This window comes from Canis lupus, chromosome 26 (genome assembly GCF_048164855.1).
Source record: "Canis lupus baileyi chromosome 26, mCanLup2.hap1, whole genome shotgun sequence".
NCBI classification, from domain to species: domain Eukaryota; kingdom Metazoa; phylum Chordata; class Mammalia; order Carnivora; family Canidae; genus Canis; species Canis lupus.
This window is the reverse complement of record NC_132863.1, coordinates 49,502,022-49,523,985: the sequence shown is the minus strand read 5'-3', so window position 1 is coordinate 49,523,985 and position 21,964 is coordinate 49,502,022. Positions and strand designations below refer to the sequence as shown.

The window sequence follows — 21,964 nt, the reverse complement described above, 5'->3', positions numbered from 1 at the left end:
TTTCTTCCAACTGCAATTATGTTTAAAAATCAGCAGATCGAAACCACATCCCAACAGCAGCCTAGTTCCCCACAGAGACTCCAGGCCCACGTAGCCTGACTTACGCTGTCGGCATCTTCCATCCATGTGTGCTTCCGATCTTCCTCCTCAATCCCAATGCCAATCACAGCACGCATGACGGCCTGGCAGGTGGCCACACTCCCAGCCTTGTCACACTCCTCGGCATCCTGAAAGAGGGACACAAAACTATAGTCCAGAGCCCCAGGTGCCTGAGACAGAGGACACATTACTCCTATACGATGAGGACCGAGAGAGCCTCTGCACTGCCAGTGGGGTGTGCACACAAGGCTCTGATGCCCGTCATGCCCTGCCATGGCTCACCTGACTGGGTCTGCCTCCTTCACTGAAGTACCCATCCCTGCCACCCGGCAGATGAATGCTCGGCAAATACCTAAGGGCTTAACAAAGCTGCGTCTATCCACTCAACAAACATTATATAAGCACCTACTGCATACAATATACCAAAGTAGGCAACTCAGTGGCTATAAGAGGCTCCTAGAGGAAAGAAACTTCCAAAGTAACAAGAATCAAGACAAGCTCACAGACACTTGTATCTGTTGGTCTGAACTCTGGATTCAAAATGGACAAAAGAAAAATGATCTAACCAAAACAGACAGGGGATGGGGATAAAAGAAGCCTGGCACATAGAAGGTAAGATAGAAACCCAGAGGAAGGACCAATCACAAGTGTGTCCCATCAAGCAGGCAGGCAGGCAGGCAGGCAGGCTGACCCGCCAGGAAAGCACTCGACTTTAGAAAGCAGATTTCAGGATGTGCAGAGAAAAGACAGCCATGGTTCTACAGCAGGAGATACAGAAATGTGCCACTTAAGTCTCCTGCACATCAATCAGGGAAGGACCAAAATGCAATAGAGTAATGCCACAAAGGATATAAAATACACAGTTCTCGGGGTGCCTGGGGCGCTCAGTGGGTTAAGCGTCTCCCTTCGGCTCAGGTCATGATCTCAGGGTCCTGGGATCGAGCCAAATGTCTGGCTCCCTGCTCAGTGGGGAGTCTGCTTCTCCCTCTCTGTCTGCCGTTCCCCCTCCTTGTGCTCTCTCAATCTCTCTCAAATAGATAAAATATTTTTTAAAAAAACCACACACAGTTGTTCAGAAAACAAAACTGCAAGTGACTTTTAAACATCTGAAAAAATAAATAAAAATAAATAAAAAATAAACAAACATCTGAAAAAACACCATTCTTATTTTTCCCAAGTACTATCTTATACGTAGGAGATCAGCAACATCAAAATGTGTACCGACATACTTGTACGGCAAAGGTAGAGACACAGATACTTGCATGTGGCTGAGGATCACACATGGACAATCCCCCAGGGGGCAATTTCATGTCCTCTATCAAAATAAAAAGTACATATGTTGACTTAGAAATCCTACTTTAAGTAATTCATCTTACAAAGATGTTCCCATCCATGCAAAACCACCTACATACCGGAACACTTTTATAGTGCTCTTTCCAACAGTAAAGGGTGGAAACAACCCTATTATATCTACTGACAAGAGCCTTATGGAAAGTGGTCAGGGCAACAGGGTGCGGGGGACATGCACTGCTGTGACAGTAGAGGCAGGCTGAACATGGTGATCCAGAGGCAACCTTGGACAGACCTCCAAGTGCAATGAGCCACAGAAGCCCACCCAGAGCCCCTTGGGGCCCGACAAGCATCAGAGAAGCCCCCACGCAGAGAGCAGAGCCAATGGCAAAGACCTGAGGAGACGGCATGTGTTAAGCCATGATGAGAAGGCCAGTGATAAGCAAGGAAGCACAGCAGCAAATGAGTGAGGCAGTGGCCCCCAAGCCTGGACCTCAGAGCCGGCCTTGCAGGCCACACCAAGAGCTCTGGGTTCTACTGCAACGTGGCAGGAAGGAACCCAGAGATTTTTAAGCCAGAGAATGAGTCACATAATCATGTTTTAAAAGGACCACCCTGTTGTGTGGAGCATCAGCAGGGGTATACATTAGGAGATATTGCCATGCCCAGGAGAGGCTGTGTGGTCTGGCTGAGGATGACCGCAGTTGCGTGAAAGGGAGTACCTGGACCAGGGATAGATGGGATGGTACACTTGCCTTCCGTGGGATAGGAGCAAAAGGAGTCAGCCGGGGTGCACAAGGCATAAACGGTGGTGCCACATACTGAGGTAAGCTAGCTCGAGGCCTAGCAGATCCTATAGGCAAACCAGAGATGCATCCTGGACACATCAGGCTGTGGTGCTGTCACATGTCCCAGGGTATGCAGGGCGGCAGGGGAGTGACCCAGGATGTGGGGAGCACCCAGAGCAGAGTCACACTTGGGGGGCTCCTGGCATGTAAGCTACATTCCTGGCAATGCGGGAAGATGAGATCACCACAGAAAAGTCTCAAAAAGGGGCTGATGATCAAACCACCAAGTGGTTTAGATTACAAGAAGAGAAGGAAAACCATCAAAGGAAGCAGAAGAGGCACCAGCAAGACAGAAGGAAAACTAAGCATGTGAGTCCATGCAGATGTGGTTCAAGGGTGCAGGTGGGCTGAGCAGGACCCGCCATGGAAGCTCCTGCGGTCTGCAGCAGGGCTGTGGGGACAGGGCCTGAATAGGGAAATGGGAAGTAGGAAGGAAAGGATAAAATGCGTTTAGCAGAGTCTGGTACGCTGTGGGTGCTCAATAAATGGTGACTGGCTCAGGAGGCAAAACACCTGAAAGTCACAACACTTTGCAGGACACCACAAAAAAACAAACAAAGTATGTATTATCCTTTAACTGACTGAAGTAAAACTAATGCCCATTTGGGTCTTTTTCAATGCGCTCTAGTATAAGCAAGTAGTAGCAAAACACGAAATCCAAGGAAAGTTTAAAAAAATTCTAGCTCATGCTGTATTTTCTGCACTCAAGCAGCGTCTTAATGAAGGGTTGGTAGGAGGCTGGTCTGAGAACCAGCCAGGGTACAGGACACCCCACCAACACTTCCTGCAATCATCCTTCCTGACAAGATGGAAACACAGACTGGCAGAAGGAATGGACTCGCTGTGGACAAGCAAGTGTGCCTCCAAAAGGGGGTTAGGAATGGGCAATGAGGGGACCCCTGGGTGGCGCAGCGGTTTGGCGCCTGCCTTTGGCCCAGGGCGTGATCCTGGAGACCCGGGATCGAATCCCACATCAGGCTCCCGGTGCATGGAGCCTGCTTCTCCCTCTGCCTATGTCTCTGCCTCTCTCTCTCTCTGTGTGACTATCATAAATAAATAAAAATTAAAAAAAATTAAAAAAAAAAAAAAGGAATGGGCAATGATGCCAGGCGGGAGCTCCTAGAGGCACATGACTCTTAGCTCTACTGTGTGCAACATGGTTACCGGGGCTTAAAGGAGACTGAGAAAGCACCTGGAGCACCAGAGCAGCAAGCCCTGGTAGGTGCACCACCAGGCTCCAAAAAGCCCTCAGAGGACCAGAGAGATACTGCTGACCCAGCCAGAACCCCCTGCTCCTGAGACAACCAAAAACCCAGACAACAATCATGAATAAGTGGTGGTTGTCCAGTCACTAGATATGGGTAACAAAGCGGTGTGAGGACTGTGATGCAGCAACAGTCAAGGGGAGCCTAAGGTCAGCCCAGCTCACTGCAAGGAGGGGGACCCAGGCAGGGCCAGTGGAGGAGGCTGAGCTAAGCCCTAAAAGATCAAGAACCAAGCACCAGAGAGGAAAAGTGCAGCACACAGAGAGAACCCTGGCATTATGCTCTGCAGAAGGCCACCTGTGAGTCTTCACTGAGCATCAAACACAACATGTGTATTTGGAAAGAACCAACCAAAATCCTCAGAACTCACATGGGGCCAGGAGCAGTGGTGGTTTCCACTAGCCAGACTGGAAACCCCAGGAGAAACAGGTCACTGTACAGAGTTCAGAGTACACAGAGAGGTCTCACCTCCATAAGGGGATTAGCCCTAAACTGTCCCAAACCCACTCCTGCTAGGGTCCAACCTAGCAAAGTACTGAAGGAAGATCCAAAGGATCAAAGTGACTCTAATAACACAACTGTACTCCAACAAGAAAAACTAGAGTATTTAATGGGATGCAAAAATACCCAGCACCCAACAAGGGAAAATTCACAACATCTGGCAACAAATCAAAGATTACCAGTCATGCAAAGAAACAGGAAAATGCAACTTGTAATGAAAGGAAACGTATCTATCAAAATCAATCCCAAACTGACAAAGATGTCAGAGTTAGGAGACAAGGACACTAAAACAGTTGTCATCACTGTGTTCCATGTGTTCAAAATATCAGATAGAGGTACAGAAACTCTAACATTTCATGTTAAAAATGTGAAAGACGGGCGGCCAGGGGGGCTCAGTGGTTTAGCGCCACCTTCAGCCCAGGGCGTGATCCTGGAGACCGGGGATCAAGTCCCACATCGGGCTCCTTGCATGGTGCCTGTGTCTCTGCCTCTCTCTCTGTGTGTATCTCTTGTGAATAAAAGAATAAAATCTTAAAGAAAAATGTGAAAGAATTTTTTTAAGAATTTTTTTTAAAGATGTATTTATTTTAGAGAAAGAGCATAAGCAAGTAACCGTGACTCGGAGGAGAGGAAGAAGGAGAGAAAATTTCAAGCATACTCTCTGTGGAGCAGAGGCTCAATCCCAGAACCCTGAGATCATGACCTGAGCTGAAACCAAGGGTCAGACGCTTAACTGACTGAGCCACCCAGGTGCCCCATGGGAGACATCTTTAAAAGACCAAAATTAAATTCCTGGAAATGAAAATGACAAAATCTGAGGTGGAAAACCCCCTAGATGAGATAAACATCAGATAAGACATTACAGAAGAACAGACTGAGAACAAAGCCGTAGAAGTGATCCAAAATACAATGGGAGAGAGAAAAAGAATTAGTCCATAAAACAAGACCAGAGCATCAGTGAGCTACAAAGCTAACACCACATTCAACTGGAGAACCTAAATACTTTCCCCTAAGATTAGGAACAAGACCAAGATGCTTTAGCTCTTCCCACTATTTTTTTTTTAAAGATTTTATTTATTCATGAGAGACAGAGAGAGAGAGGCAGAGACACAGGCAGAGGGAGAAGCAGGTTTCGTGCAGGGAGCCCGACGTGGGACTCGATCCCAGGACTCCAGGATCAGGCCCTGAGCCAAAGGCAGGCGCTCAACCACTGAGCCACCCTGGTGCCCCAGCTCTCTCCACTTTCAGTCAGCATTTCACTAGAGGTTCTAACCTGGGCAATTAGATAAGAAATAAAGGCATTCAGAATGGAGGAGGGGGTAGGTGGACAGATTGTATAGGCAAATGGCATGATCTCGTATACTGAAAATCCTAGAGAATCCATTAAACTAATCTACTATGATTTAACAAATGATTTCATCAAGGTCATACAACACAAGCTTAATATTCAGAGGTCAACTGCATTTTTTTTTTTTTTTAAGATTTTATTTACTTATTCATGAAACACACTGAGCGTAGAGAGAGAGAGAGAGAGGCAGACACAGGCAGAGGGAGAAGCAGGCTCCATGTAGGGAGCCCGACGCAGGACTCGATCCCCGGTCTCCAGGATCATGCCCTGGGCTGAAGGCAGTGCTAAACTGCTGAGCCACCCGGGCTGCCCAACTGTATTTTCTTTTAAGATATTTCTTATTTGAAAGAGAGAGATGGGGAGAGAGAGAGAGCACAAGTGGGGTAAGGAGCAGAGGGAGAAGGAGGCTCCTCACTGAGCAGGAAACCTAAAGTGGGGCTTGATCCTGGGACCTCAGGATCATGACCACAGCCAAAGGCAGATATTAACCAACTCAGCCACCCAGGCTCCCCTCAACCATATTTCCATACACCAACAATGAACCACCTGAAAATATTAAAATTCCATTTCTAATAGCATCAAAAATAAGAAAATACTCTTGAATAAAACAAAAGAAATGCAATACTAATACACTGAAATTTTGCTGAAAAAAACTAAAGACCAAAATAAATGGAAAAGACATCCCATATTCACGGATCAGAAGGCTTAATACCATCAGGATGGCAACGGTCCACAAAACAATCTGCAGGTTCCATGAGATCCGTGTCAAATCCCAGCTGGTCCAAGTTTCCTTTTTGCAGAAACTAACAAGTTGATCCTAAAATTTATATGGAAACACAAAGGACCAAGGATAACTAAAATAATCTTATAAACAGCAAAGGAGGGCAGCCCTGGAGGCTCAGCGGTTTGGTGCCGCCTTCGGCTCAGGGCATGATCCTGGAGACCTGGGATCGGATCCTGCGTCGGGCTCCCTGTATGGAGCCTGCTTCTCCCTCTGCCTACATCTCTGCCTCTTTCTGTGTCTCTCATGTATGAATAAATAAAATTTAAAAAATAAAACATTAAAAAAAAAACAGCAAAGGAGGAGACTCACACCTCATTTCAAAGCTCTCCACAAGCTGCAGTAATCAGAATAGCACAGTGCTAGCATAAAGACATTATATCTAAGGGTCAGGGCTGAATTCAGAAATAAACTCTTACACTGAGGACCACCAGCTCCTATAACAGCACCAAGACCAGCCAGTGGGAGAGAGCAAGAGCTGTGCTGGGACACCCGGCCACACACACGGACAAGAAGGAAGTGAAACCGGGATCCTGGGTGGCTCAGCGGTTTAGCACCGCCTTCGGCCCAGGGCGTGATCCTGGAGACCCGGGATCGAGTCCCACGTCGGGCTCCCTGCATGGAGCCTGCTTCTCCCTCTGCCTGTGTCTCTGCCTCTCTCTGTGTCTCTCATAAATAAATAAATAAAATTAAAAAAAAAAAAAAAAAGAAGTGAAACCCTTCCCTCACATCCCATACAAAAACGAACTCCTCTAAATATGAGATAAAACAATAAAAATATTAGAAAACATGGGAGTGGGCAGCCCAGGTGGCTCTGCAGTTTAGCACCACCTTCAGTGGGAAGCAGGTAGTTGAAGAAACAGGAGATTACAAGTTTTCCAGATTTGATATCTATTGGAAAAAAATAAAAGATTTGATATCTATAAATCCAACAGATCCAAGAAGCTGAACAAATTCCATGCACAAGAAACAAGAAGAAAATACCAGCAAGGCATGATTACAAACTCCTCAAAGCCAGTGATAAAGAAAAATATCTTAAAAGCAGCTAGAAATTTTTTAAATTTATAAATTTTTAAAATGTAATTAACTTTTTTAAAAAAGAAAGAAAAGACAGTATGCACAAAGGAATAAAGAAAAAGATGATGTATTTCTAGCGGGAAATAAAAGAGAGAAGACAGCAGAGCCGTATCTTTGAAGTACTGCAAGAAAAAGATTGTCAACTTCAATTCCAGAGAAAATGTCTTTCAAAAACAAAGATGGAGGCCCCTGGGTGGTTCAGTTGGTTAGGCACCTGCCTTTGGCTCAGGTCATGATCTCAGGGTCCTGGGATCGAGCCTGCTTCTGCTTCTCCCTCTCCCCCTGCTCATGCTCTCTCTCACTTTCAAGTAAATAAAAATCTTAGAAAAAAAAAAAAAAGATGAAATACAGAGTGTTTCCAGACATACAAAAGCTGGAAGAATTTACCGTCAGACTTGTACTGTAAGAAACATTAGTGCCTCAGACAGAAAGAAGATGACACTGGTTGGACATGTGGATCTGCACAAAGGATGAAGCATCAAAAAAATCTAACAATGTGGCTAAAAACATCACAGAAAAAGAAAATGAATCTCAATAGTTAAATTTTAGAGGGACATGCAAGGCCTTGCAAGCTGGATTAAAAAAAAATTGCCCAAACATAGAAAGAGGCCACACAGCTCAACACTCATGTGAGAAAGAGCAGGGCACTGATCTAGAGGGATCTCAGAAACAGGGCAGCACCCTCCTGGCTATACCTGGGACAGCTCTGCTCAGGGGCTGTTTCAAGAATGGGAATTAGGACTGTGGCAGCAGGAACATGAGAAGGAAGGGTGCAGGAGGCCTGAGGCCACTGTCCAACGCCAAGGGGCAGTAGGTGAAGTAAGGGGGGTTGCTCTATAGTGCCCTTTGTGGTGGCATGGAACAGATCACCCTAGGCTCACCACACCTTGCCCCCCAAACCCCACCCCAGGGGAAGAGGAGGTGGAAGTGGAAGGCAGGAGAGGTCGTCTGTCCTGGAGGCTGGGTCAGATCTTCAGAGATTCACTAGCCAGCAGCCTATCAGTCTCCTTACATCACAGTATTTCTACCTGCAAAGTGATACTACTCACCAGTGTCCATACACAGAAAGTTCTTTAAGCCCGAGACATACGCAAAATGTCAACTGTAAAAACCTGTCTTAACCACATAAGGAAGGGAGGCCCTGGTGGCCCAGCGGTTTAGCGCTGCCTTCGGCCCAAGGCGTGATCCTGGAGACCTGGGATCGAGTCCCATGTCAGGCTCCCTTCATGGAGCCTGCTTCTCCCTCTGCCTGTGTGTCTCTGCCTCTCTCTCCTTCTGTGTCTCTCATGAATAAATAATAACCTTAAAAAAAAAAAAAAAACCCACATAAGGAAAAGCCACATGTGCCTGCTTCCCCTGCCAGCATGAAAACCCTCAGGTACCATCCAGCAGCCCCTACCCTATGAGAGACTCCAATGTGCATTTTTAAAGCAGATGCCATGACACCTGCTCGCAGTGGGGAGTCCTACCTGCTGACCTCACCTGGATCCACTGCTCACGGTTGATCTCGACGCCATTGGCCCGCAGTGAGGTGATGGCTCGGTCAATGATCTTCTCTACCATCTGTGTGTTCCCATTGGCTTCCTCCAGCTTGGCAGCCGTGATCCAGATGTGCCGGTCTGTAGGGATATTCTCACGGGCCTTATTCAAGACCTTGCGGGCATTTTCATAGGTCTCTAGCCTTGCCAGAGCAAGCCAGAGCTGTGTGGAGAGAACAGCAGCAAACAAAAAGACAGAACTCCCATAACTTGCCAGGTCACTTTCACAAAATCCTTTCTAACAACTCTCAAAGACCCTTTAAATAGAACCCTTGAATGTGTACAACACTCTCACCGATCTAGGAACTGTTCAGTTATGCTTCTTACTTATTTAGTGACTCTGCTTAACGTGAGAGGTTGACAGAACCTGTCACGTTTCAAACACCAGCTAACTGTACACAGTGTGCCAGGCTCATCTCAGGTACTGGACAGATGAGCAGGACAGGACTGCTGACTACAGAGGACAAGCGGGTGTTCAGCTTTCTGGGGTTCTCACACCCCGACTGTTGATTCTGCAACATTTCATCACCAAACATGTGTATGGGCTCTATTTACTTTTGTGTAAATAAATGAAGATTAATTTTGCTTGCAGAATTTCACAATACCCCTTAGGATAATTAAGGACATGTTGGATATCATGAAACCAAGACTAAAAATCATTGCACAGAATGTCGTGAACCAGAATGTTTGAAACTAAAGAAACCCAACTAGCTTTGAGGCAACGAGCCAAACTCATGCTGGGCTGACACAAAGCTCGATCAGTATTTTTCCCTCACCCTACACTGTTCAGGTCCTATTTTCAAACTCTGAGCTGAATTAGGACTGGCCCCTGAGAAAGAGTGTTCAACAGAATTCTCGGTAGGGGCCAGAGACAAGCTAAGATTCTGTTCTGCGCTTCCATCAGCAGCACAAGTGACCACAGCCAGGCCGGCCACTCTGGCAGCTATGCTACAAGGGGGCTTCCGGGGACTTCATAGTGCCTTCTAGTCCCAGAAATCACTGTTCAATGCTCAGCTGATGCCACTTGCAGGCGCTGTACTCAGATGCAGGCAGAGCCTGGCCGACTCACCTCCACACTGGTGGGGCAGCACTCCACAGCTCGGCTGAGCATGATTCTAGCATCTTCAGGCTCTTCCAGTTCAACGGCTGCCTTCCACAAGCGAACGGAGTTTGGAACATGTTCAAGGGCTGGAAAAGGTCACACGAGAAACCAGGTCACAGAGAGGCTGAAGCAAAAGCAGGATGAGTGCTGCTGCCGGCAGGGTCAGAGGATCTCTCACACAGTGGCAGGGCAGGATCACACAGCAGCCCCTTATACAGGTCCCCTCAAGTCTGGGGCCGACACAACCTGGACCAAGGCGGAACATCTTGAATCACAAGGAAGACAGACACAGCGGACGATAGTAGGTGCACAGGGGGCTGTGCATCAGCTCTACTTCCATTCATGCTTGGAAATTTACGTTATAAAGTAAAGCAGAGCAACCACAAGACAATCATGTACGTATGAAGAGCCTGGCTGGGCAGCGTGTGTGTGAGTGTGCAGAAACCACGGGAAAAGAGAAGTGGCCCTGGGCTACAGGTCTCTCCAGGCTGGTGCGCATCTTCCTGGCCCCGGCGGAGCACTGTGTGGGAACACCAAGCTGACGGTGGCAGGGCCTCGGGCTCTGCAGCAAGTCTCCTCTGGTGGCCCCCAGGCAGTAAGCACATGGAGGGACACCAGGGAAGGGGGACAGACTCCCAGAAAAAGCTACTATTCTGTGCAGACCAGAAACTTCCACACTTTTGTCTAAGCAACAGAGCCCTTTCTTCATATGCAATTTACCAAAAAGCCCAAAATAGAATGCAGATAAACACAGAGCCCTGTGGTGTGAGTATGGGGAGAGTGAGGCCAGGCCCCCTAGTCAGCTCCAGGCAGGAATGGACTAACGAGAACAGCACAGCTTGGGTCACCAGCAGGAAGCCAGAGCACCTCTAAGACAGATCCCAAAGGGGCTCTTGTCTCCCAGAAACACATGGGCCAACCTCATGGAAAAACAGACCTAAGATTTAACTGCGGAATTTGCAGACCCACAACATTTCTCCCATGAAATGAGGGCACTGACCAGGGACACCTGGATGAAGCCAGGATGTGATACCCTGAGCCTCTCTCAGTGGCAGAAGCAGCTGGCAGGCCTCCTCCCCAGGGGAGCCACCCCCCCCACCTGCTCCATGGGGCTGTGCGCAGGTGCCACAGAGCAGGATCAGAGGGAGCTCTTCGGCATTCACGGAATCCCTCACAAGGGTGACCTGATGATGCCCACTGCGGAGCCAAGTCCCTTCCCAGAGAACCATTCCCTAGGAAGCCCCTGGACTAGGCTGACATCCTGGACCCATTCCACGTGGAGGGGCAGGGACTGGTGCTTAACAGGCTGGACCTGCCTTCCCTGCCTCCAGAACTCTGCCAGCACCACTGTCCACAGACCTGGATGCCAGCACCACATGCCCACCTTTTTTTTTTTTTTTTTTTTTTAAGATTTTATTTATTTATTCATGAGAGAGAGAGAGAGAGGCAGAGACACAGGCAGAGGGAGAAGCAGGCTCCATGCAGGGAGCCCGATGTGGGACTCGATCCCGGGACCCCAGGGTCACACCCTGGGCTGAAGGCAGATGCTCGACCACTGAGGCCCCCGGGTGTCCCACCGTACATCCATCCTGTGTGGTCAAGAAACTTACCTCACAGCCAAATACATGCAGCAAAGGGCTCAGGCCGTGGGATTCCCCGGCCTTACCAAACCCCACCTCCTTACCAAGGCCGGTAGGACAGTGGGACACTCCTGAGCATTCAGAGCACCGGCTGGGAGAAATGCCCTGAAGCAACAGGTCTCGAAGTTATAGGACACAATAAATGTTATGACAGGCAACCGCCTACAGTGGTGGCTCTCACAGCCAAAACACACAGGTCCAGGAAAAAGCAGTGACATCCAAGCAGCTCCCTAGGCTACACACCATAACCCACTGGGTTCCCGCCTCAACACCTGGGAACTCTGCTGTCAGAAGGTCTCTGCCCAAAGGAAGATGTGTCCAAGGAACAGGGCCACAGCTGAACTGCAAAGAACGCTGAGGCAGGCACCCATCTGTCTGGCCTTCTGACGCCAGCGCACCAGCCCCGGTTAGAGAGGGGAGCCCTGGCCCAAGGTGAGACTGAACTGCCACTGTGTACTGGGGTACAGGAGCCCAGACAGTCCTAAGGCCTGGCTTGGCATTCCCATTTCCAAGAGCTAGCTCATGGCAGTACAGCAGCCCAAGAAACCGAGACCACTGAGGCTCTAGCCCTTTCAGGAATAAGTCTGAGCCACTGGTCCAGATAAAGAACCCTGACCAGGTAAGGCACAAGCAGGGGAAAAAAGTCCTCACCTCCAGGCACGTAACCAGACAGAGGAACAAGGGCACAGAACTACGCCCGTTGCTCATGATGATGCTTCTGCAGGCGCATGTGAGCTACTGTGCCTTTGCCTTCCTCCTCCCTGTCACCCTGGCTTACCAGTGGAAGTGAACTTCATAATTCAGCCTCTAGGGTATGGAATTTCCAGATGGGACTGAAGTTCGCCTCACCCAGAGGTGGGTTTGACACCCAGGACCACCTGTCTCCACTTTATGGGAGACAGTGGGAACTCCTCCTCTGGCATCCCATCTGCAGCCCAGAGGACTGAAGCCAAAGCCAACTGCGGCTGGCTGGTCCAGCTCCTGCCAAGGGTCTTCCAAGAGGCAGCTACCATGCTGTGTTAAGGCTACCTTGAGAATGCAGCCTGCTGCGGTATGGGGGCAGCCCAGACGGGAAAAGACCAGTCTGAACTGGATGCACCTGCAAGCAGAAGTTGGGCTCACACAGAGGCCAACACGATCTCCAGCTGTGACCCTGCAGGGAGGACATTCAGTGCTATCCCTGCGCTCAAAGTGAGCCAACAGTGACAGCCACTGGAGGCTGCCATACTTTAGGCACCACGATACATGGTTTCAGGGTGAAACAACCTCCTGCTGTAAGACTGCTTTAATTACAGAGTAACATATAATTCCAAGCCTAGCATGGTGAGCAGAGCTGACAGGAAGCGGCCCATGGCCCAGCCACAGGCCCACATGTGCCCTTACAGACAAGAACCCGGCAGTTCAGAGGTCAAGGATCTTGCTCAAGGACACCTGAGGGTGTCAGACTAGTAGTCCAAGCTCCAGGACTAAGATGTCAGCTGCATCCAACTGAGATCCGGAACTCACATGCCAGTGACTAAGGGCTGGCAGGGTATCCTGAGTCATTGATGGAAGTAGCTGTTATCTTGATTTTCACCAAGAGCTAAATGAAGCGGCACCTGGCTTTGCCCCAGGCACGTGAAAAAAGAATGCTGTTTTTGGAAGTCCTCTAAGGACGGGGGCAGGGGCAGAGGCCAGGTTGGGGAGAGCACCAGAGCCAAGCGAGCCACCGTCCAGGAGATCTAGGATGTCCTGGAAAAGCTATCACTCAACACTGCTCTGCAGGCCCCATCTCCATCCCTGCTCCCCTCTCCAAATCTGAAGCCAGCTGGAAATGAACCCAGGTAATCTGGTGGTGAACAAGGAGTGGCCACAAAGACATTTTGACCATTTATCACGAGATTGTGGCAGCAAGATTCAGGAGAACTTTCCTAAATAAATAATGCTAATTACCCAGAGTTTAGTGTGTTTGTCATTAAAGAACTATTTTTCTGGCTGAAAAAAAGTTTTGTTTTTTTTTTTTTTAAGACTTTATTTATTTATTCATGAGAGACACAGAGAGAGAGAGGCAGAGACACAGGCAGAGGGAGAAGCAGGCTCCACTCAGGGAGCCCGACACGGGACTCCATCCCAGATCTCCAGGATCACGCCTTGGGCTGAAGGCGGCGCTAAACCACTGAGCCACAAGGGCTCCCCCCGTTTTTGTTTTTTTAAAAGATTTTATTTATTCATCTATTCGAGAGAGAGAGAGAGAGAGAGAGAGAGAGAGAGAGAGAAGTGGTAGAGGGGCAAAGTGGGAGGGAGAAGGAGAGAATCTGAAGCAGACTCCCCACTGAGCACAGAGCCCTGTGCAAGGCAAGCCTGGATCCCATGACCCCGAGATCACAACCTGAGCCAAAACCAAGAGCTGAACACCCAATTGACTGAGCTCCCCCCATGTGCCTCAAGATAAGTGATTTTTTTTTTTCCTTCAAAAACTGTATTTATTCATGAGAGACACAGAGAGAGAGAGGCAAAGACACAGGCAGAGGAAGAAGCAGGCTCCTTGCAGGGAGCCCGACGTGGGATTCGATCCCAGGACCCTGGGGTCACGCCCTGAGCCAAAGGCAGATGCTCAACCACTGAGTCACTCAGGTGCCCTGATAAATTGATTTCTATAAACCAAGACAGGTGCTAACTTTCTGTTTCTGGCCTCATTTTAAAAGTCTGGCTCTGAGCATTTAATGGCTAGTAGGGCTGCAACCAGGAAACCAGACCCAAGAGGAAAACCCACTTGAATGCACACAAGGACACACAGGGCCACACACAAGGGGGAGCCCACCTGGCCTCTATCAAACACAAAAAATAAACACTCAGAAATTATATGTGATAACACTCTCATGGTCTGATGTCACACACCTCTAACATTTTACTCAAACACACATCTTAAAAACAAGAGTTGGAGGGCAGCCTGGGTGACTCAGTGGTTTAGCACCACCTTTGGCCCAGGATCAAGTCCCATGTCAGGCTCCCTGCATGGAGCCTGCTTCTCCCTCTGCCTGTGTCTCTCTGCCTCTCATTAATAAGTAAATAAAATCTTAAAAAAAAAAAAAACACAAGAGTTGGAAACCTCACTGAAAACCACCCTCAATCCAACAAAACATACCTTACCTTACCCACACTACGAGCTCAAGTAGAATCTACCACCTGCACAGGTTTACTCCACATCAACCCTGACTCGGATCTGCTCTGGAGCAAAGATTAAAAGCAGCATCTACTACATAGTTCGGGGGCGGGGGGGGGGGCTGCTTTTTAAATCGATTCTGCAGTAATGACAAACAAATCACTACAAAAGCTCCACCTTGGCAGTGATCCCTGGATGGAATCTTCCGCAGCATGCAAACCATGCCCTGTGACAGGGGCCGACGGCACGCACCACCTTGCATGAAGCACCAGGTGAGAAGAGGTGTCATCACATGATCTTGCAAGGGTTTCGTGAGATGGGAGGGGCTCAATTAATGCACAGATCTGCTGTGACCACCCGGTTGGTTCAGGCTTAAATCCAAATGACATGCTTCCAGCTACCACAGCAAGAGGCTCCTCACGGTGGAAAAGACCAATACCCTGAAGCCTGCCTTGGGCTGGCTCGGCTTGCCCTTCAAATACACTCCCACATCGAGCCCTAAGAAGCAGCTTCTGAATGAGTACTGGTCTCATTGTGCAAAGGAGGAAACCTGGGCCACAGAGCAAGTGCTTGCCTCATTCAAGGTCATACAACAGGGAAAGGCAGGCGTGGGATCTAAACCTGAGTGCCTGATCCAGAATAGAACCCCTGACCCCCTAAGTCCAGAGAGTTCAAGAGCAGAAGCAACCCAGCCCAGAAAAAGGCCTGAAAATGTTACCCATTTCTTAACCATTTCAACCAAAAAACTGACCAAAGCAGCAAAAAGTCTGTTCTTTAAGAGCACGGGCACCAGAAATGGAGAAGACGGCACCTCCTTCATGTGGACCAGAGCCCAAGTGCTGGTGACGGCATCCCCAGGGAGGCTCACCTTTCCGAAGAACCCGCTTTTTAGCACGAATATCCGTTTCTAGTTCTGCTGCTCTGATGTAAATCCTAACAGACTGGGGGAGGTGACGGACAGCTTGGGCTACCACAGCTTTGGCCGTGTCCCCAGGCTGTAACCTGGCTGCTTCTAGCCAGACATCTTCACTCTGTGGGGCAAAGAGAATAGTAAGTGTATGTGCAGGCCGGAAACTGAGATGAAGCAGCAGGTTAACCCCAAAGCCTGAGGAATGGGGGGTTGGGGTCATCAGACCCGTGGCCCCAGGTTTTACGACCAAACAAAAGTCCATCAGCACAGCCTCAAATGTGCCTGCACCAGAGACCTCCTTGTGACGCCAACACTTGGGAACGTGGCAACTTGGTCCAAGTCAGGGAGACACACATCACCACCATGGAAGAATGAGTCTGCCCTTCAGGATGATACATCAATTGACACATGAAACGGAGACCTATCAGCAGGAGGCTGGGCCTGGGGAGTTCTAATTTATGCCTGATGTTCCAGCCTAAGTATTTGGAGAAGGTATCTTGCACTGCCAAGGGCATCTCAGTCTGCACAACAGAGAGGGACCTTTAAAGGATTTCAGAGCTCTCTCTCTCTGTCGCTCATAAATAAATAAATAAAATATTTTTTAAAAAAGGTTATCTTGTCATTAAACTAATCACAGGTGGGCCTTCACTCTATGTGAAAATAAGCAGGAAAAGTGCCTTCCCTCTCGCCTATCCTATTGTCCAAAGTTACAACCTTGAGTTTACATCCCACAGGTGTCCTGCCTGCAACAGCCACTGAGGGTCCCTCTGGGGCTGGCGCTGTGCAGCCTTCCAGGAAAACACCCTAACATGTGCCTTACCTTGGGGCACATCTCTGTCCCCTTCATGATAAGGTTTCGTGCCACTTGTAGCTTCCCAGTGACTTCTTCCAGGCGGGCTGATGCAATCCAGGCTGGTGGGTGATGAGGGTTTGTCTCCCGAACAGACTTGAGGAGCAGGCGTGCCTTCTTGATGTCACTGCAAGGGCGAGAGAGCACACAGGGTCAGCCACCACCCTGCTGAGGGCATGCCCAGCCCTAGAATGCAGGCACCAACATAGCGACTGTCAAATCTCATGTCCCAAATGATTTAAGTAGCAGTATAGGACAGAGTGAGCAAGGAGCTTTCTAGCACAGCATGCACACAGGTTTAGGATATTATTTACAAGACATTTAATATCCACAATGAATAGAGTAAGTGGAAAATCAACCCACTTCACCATGTATTTCTTAGAATACCCACATTCTATTTTGACTGTGTATTTTTCAAATAAAATCCAAAATATTAAAAAAAAAATCCAACATATTCTAGGCAACCTGAGTCCTCCGCCCTGCCCCCCTCCATTCCACAGAGCACTTACTTGATGTCCCCTCCGTGGGTTGGGATCATGGAGTTCAAGTCAGTCAGATAGCCTTTAGGATCAACCACAGTCTGCCCACTCACCGAGTCAGACACCTAAAAGACAGGCCAAGCCAAGTGGATTGGAGAGTCAAAGATGCCCCAAAGCAAAGTACCCAGAAGCACTAGAATCCCTCCCCCATTCTGACCACCAGTTGGATGGGAATTGTTTTGTTTTGCTTTTTAAAGATTTTATTTATTCATGAGAAATACAGAGAGAGAAAGAGAGAGAGAGAGAGAGGCAGAGACGCAGGCAGAGGGAGAAGCAGGCTCCACGCAGGGAGCCCGATGTGGGACTCGATCCCGGGTCTCCAGGATCACACCCCGGGCCGAAGGCAGGTGCTAAACCGCTGAGCCACCGGGGTTGCCCTTGTTGGATGACAATTGTAAAAGGAGGAAAACAACCTTAACTCAAATAACAGTTTTTTTTTTTTTTTTAACATTTTATTTGTTTATTCGTAAGAGACACAGAAAGAGAAGCAGAGACATAGACAGAGGGAGAAGCAGACTCCTTGCAGACAGCCCGATCTGGGACTCATCCCAGGACTGGGATCATGCCCTGAGCCAAAGGCGGATGCTCAACTGCTGAGCCACCCAGGCATTCCTCAAACAACAGTTTGTGATGATGACAAACAAATTTCGCAACTATGAAACAAAGATTTATATTAAAAAAAAAATCATAAAGCCCCAGGGGAAAAAAAACATGATAGGTCTATCTAAGAATAAGCGAAACCTAGAAATCATAAAGTACAAGTTCAACTAACTTTAAGTTTGCAAATAGCAGTTCATTATACCATTCTCTCTGGCTGTAAGTCTTAAAATTACCATGATAAACAATAACAAACAAACTCAAATGAAACATGGGCAGAGCATCCTAGAGAATGCAGCAAGACAAGAAAAGGAGGAAGTGATACAGAGTGGGACGGAAAAGACGACTGTCAGGACGCCTGGGCGGCTCAGTGGTCTGTTCTTTGTGTTTGAGTCTGGCTTTCAGTGGATGGATTTGTTCATTTGCTTTCTTTTTCTTTTGTTCATTTGCTTTCAGTGGATGGATTTGTTCATTTGCTTTCTTTTTTAAAAGTCCACACAGAACCAAATCATAAAGTATCTTTTTCTGACTTATTTCACTTAGCATTATGCCTTCTGGGCCTACCCATATTGTTGTAAATGGCAAGGTCTCTCACTCTTTCATAGAGCTGAGTAACAGTCCACTGTGGACATACACGTGTACTCAATCCTGCGTAAGTACAGAAGGGCTGAGCTTAAGCAACAGAGAGCACGCGGCCTGTCATGAGTGTCTTTGTTCAGCCTGCCCGCCAGGCCACCCTTTATCACCCTGTATCACCACAGTCCTCAGCCCCCTAAGAGGGACCAGGAGTGCCTGGGCTGGCCTGCTGCTGGCACTGAGTGCACCACACCTGTGCAGGCCCTGTAGGTAGAGGCACAGACCAGCCTGGATGCGGGGTCCTGCCACTCTGTGTGATGGAATAAGTAAACTACATCATCACAGGTCTGCTGATCTTGTGATAAAGCACTCTAAAGATGAACTTTTCATTGATATATATTAGTTTTACAGTTAGAAAACTATTTCTAAGTCTGTAAGAAATTGTTGTACAACAGAAACTCACCTGGCTCAGCCTCATGTCCATCAGTGTATTCCTTGCTTGGCCTATCTTCCTCATGTCCAGTTCACCTGTGCCAGGTGTCATTAATCCAGGTGTCATCCCACCCGGGTATGGAGTGTTCAGTCCGCCTGGATAGGGTGTGTTAAGACCTCCAAATTGCTGGGGGTTGGGGGCGAGGACAAAAAACACTGGATTGCATTTTCATGCAAAAGAATCCTATCCCTCTGACATCTTTCCACTGTAGCCCTGATATACGTGCAGCTGCAGAGCCGTAGCCACAGCCCAGCTTCTGAACAGCAGAAGCGCTCCCTCTACCACCACCCATGGCTCCCACTACTGATCCATCTAACCAGACTAAAGACCTATTCGTCTTCTTTTCAGGTGCTCACAGTTTGTCGGGGATCCACTGAAGTGTGGTTCTCTCCAGTCTGTAAATGTTTGGCAAAGAAACTGTCAGGAACAGGGGTGAGCTTTTCATAGCGTGGGTTCCGCTGGCGTTTGTTTCTGGCATCACCAACTTCAGGAATGCTCAGCCACTCTTCTTCTGTGACTTCTGCCAACTTCCTCTGGAAACATTTGGCCCCCCAAAACATTTATGCTCTGGCAAATTTCATTATGTACAAGAAAAGCTAGGGTCTCCCTGACCTTAACCCCCAAATTATCATGGTTTAGAAAGAATTTTCATGCAGAAATTATCTACTTCACTTAGAAAATTCAATTTGTTACATCTACTCTACTTCACTGAAATGTAAATTGCTCTGTCATCGCCCAGAGGACACAGTGCAGGGAGCTTTACGTACACACAGAGTTAAAGATACTAAGAAAATAAGCTCACATGTCCCATTTTTTTCAGTGGAGGGACAGGGGACTTTTTTTGCACACATACACATAAAATTAAACACACTAAAGTAGGGTGCTGGTTGAATTTAACAAAGAGCAAAAAAACAAAGATAATAAAGTCTCATCAATTCTACCCAATTCTCTGCTGAGTAGGTTGAGTGCGTGAGAAACTGCATGCCATCCAACCACTTACTTTAAGATCTGAGAACTGCTGCTGGATTTTGGGCCGTTCCATACGGTATTTCTCTATTTCTTCTTTCTCCCTTTGCTCCCTAAGAAGTAAAATGTGTACATGCGTTAGAAATACCGGATACTTGGGCAGCCCGGGTGGCTCATTCTGAAACAAACTCATACTATCATACTTAATCAAGTCACCAGAAGCATAATTCCACACACTCAGCAGCTAAATCAAATGTGCTTTAAGGTAGCAACGAATACATCCACAAACATATATTGACTCAATTGTTTACCAAACGAAAACACGCAGAAATTCAGTAAAATAAAAACAAGTTGCCTTACTCTGATATAAATACTTATATTTGAACACGAGAGCATTTACAACTTTAAGATTCTACAAAATTCCAGAGCTAGTGCATTCCCATGAAGATTCAGGAAAGCTGACCCACTGTCCCCGTTGACCATCTGCCTCTCCACCTGTCACTGCTTCCCTCCCTTCCACGGAGTCAGTGCACCTCTAAAGACAGCTCTCCGCTCCACGTGCCAGAACTAATGGGCTGTTTCATCACCCATGCAACTGGTCTGCAGGGACGGAGATCTACTGGGTTCTGCTGACCGAGTAACAGGTATAGGCACTCAGAAGAAATCTGTGGGTTACTGTGACAAAGCATCAACCATATTAAGCAAACCAGAGGTAGTGTGACCCATTACTAGTAATAGCTAATACTTCCCAAGGTGGAGATTTACATTTTCTTCCATAAGGTAAAAGGGAAATACCAGGAATGTAAATTTATTAGGATGAACTGTGCTTGGCAAAGACAAACACCCCTCTGGGAGCTCGTGACAGTCAGTCCTCGTGGCTCCTGATATGAAGCAACACAGATGCGCCTACGAGATTTTCTGGTCAAACACATTTTACCTGATTTGAATGAAGCCTCAGGATCCAACTTCTACTCCACGGGAAATACTGGGAGCAGAACAAGTTAAAGGACTCCCTGAGGAGGTAGGCAGCTGTTCCATAACCTGAGCCCTTCCATAAAATAACTGATCTCTTCATAAAGCCGATGTCCCTTAGGAGACATGAGGAGTGATTCTGATTGTGTCCCGGTTTGGAAAAAAGCAGTTCTACTATGTTCTGGAGGCGAGCAGGAGAATATGGATGTGGACTGGCTATCAGCTAAGCACTGGGGTAGAGCTTTGGGGTTCATGCTGTTGGGTGAAATAAAGGTGCTGTGTCACTGCAGAGCATAAACAGACCCTGATACAACCCAGCAAAGACCATCAGCAGACATGCAAGAAGCAAACGTGCAAGCTGTGACCAAGGGCTGAGACTCACGAGAGCATCAATATTTGCTGCACTGTTCTTGCTACCGGTTTGTAGACTAAAAAGTATTCCTAACAAAATTTTTAAAAGCCAACAATTTTTCTAAAACCACTTAATGTGATGACTTTTCTACATGTATCCATATCACTTTTTTTTTTAAACGAATTCCAGAAGACTGAAATCAAACCTTCTTTATGTGCAAAACCATGTCTACTTAATTACTATACATATATAAATTCATGCCCATCAACTTATTAAGAAGCATTCAGCCCTAAACAACCGTATCTCACTCTTCTAAAATTAAAAACACTACATACATATGGGAAGTCACAGAACTGCATAAATGAGCAACAGAAAGAGGAAAGGGAACCAAATTGTTAACTGTCACTTTCCAGACTTATGAATAAATGTTATTCTCTCACCTATACTTAAGTCTCACTGTCCTAATACTCTTTAATGATAATATATTGTTTCAGTAGCAAAAAATTAATAACACATTAGTATTAAATATTACTATTAAATAATATTAAGTAAGTTAATACTTCTTACTTATAATTTCATTTTTTAAATTTATTTACAAATCATAAAAAACTTACAAAGCAATACACTTTATTATGGTTTTATTTTTATTAATTAATTAATTTATTTATTTATTTATTTATGATAGTCACACAGAGAGAGAGAGAGAGAGAGAGAGGCAGAGACATAGGCAGAGGGAGAAGCAGGCTCCATACACCAGGAGCCCGACGTGGGATTCGATCCCGTCTCCAGGATTGCGCCCTGGGCCAAAGGCAGGCGCTAAACCCCTGCGCCACCCAGGGATCCCTATTATGGTTTTAAAGATCATGTGTTGTTCATCTTGCCTAAATTTCCCCAGAAACAAGGATGGGGAATTCAGAAGGTTGCAATATCAAATGGTACACTGAAGTAACATCAATACAAAAATCTGCTAGACCCTGAGGGTCTTGGTGGGTGAAGGATCTGCCTTCAGCTCAGTTCACGATCTCGGCATCCTGGGATCAAGTCCTGCTTGAAGGCTCCCTGCTCAGTGAGGAGTCTG

At 47.4% G+C, this 21,964-nt stretch overlaps 1 protein-coding gene across 6 annotated transcripts in view; it reads right to left on the bottom strand.

The window, feature by feature from the left end:
- The window catches only part of PRPF6 (pre-mRNA processing factor 6), a 50,193-nt gene that overhangs the window by 13,775 nt on the left and 14,454 nt on the right, over positions 1-21,964 (bottom strand). For all 6 annotated transcript variants that reach the window (XM_072801820.1, XM_072801821.1, XM_072801823.1 and 3 more), the window contains 9 exons: positions 19,597-19,675; positions 18,953-19,129; positions 18,567-18,722; positions 16,901-16,995; positions 16,362-16,518; positions 15,500-15,662; positions 9,817-9,935; positions 8,692-8,910; positions 105-227 (listed from right to left, as the gene is read on the bottom strand). In XM_072801820.1, coding sequence (XP_072657921.1) covers positions 105-227; positions 8,692-8,910; positions 9,817-9,935; positions 15,500-15,662; positions 16,362-16,518; positions 16,901-16,995; positions 18,567-18,722; positions 18,953-19,129; positions 19,597-19,675 — 1,288 coding nt within the window. The remainder of the gene's footprint in view (positions 1-104; positions 228-8,691; positions 8,911-9,816; positions 9,936-15,499; positions 15,663-16,361; positions 16,519-16,900; positions 16,996-18,566; positions 18,723-18,952; positions 19,130-19,596; positions 19,676-21,964) is intronic.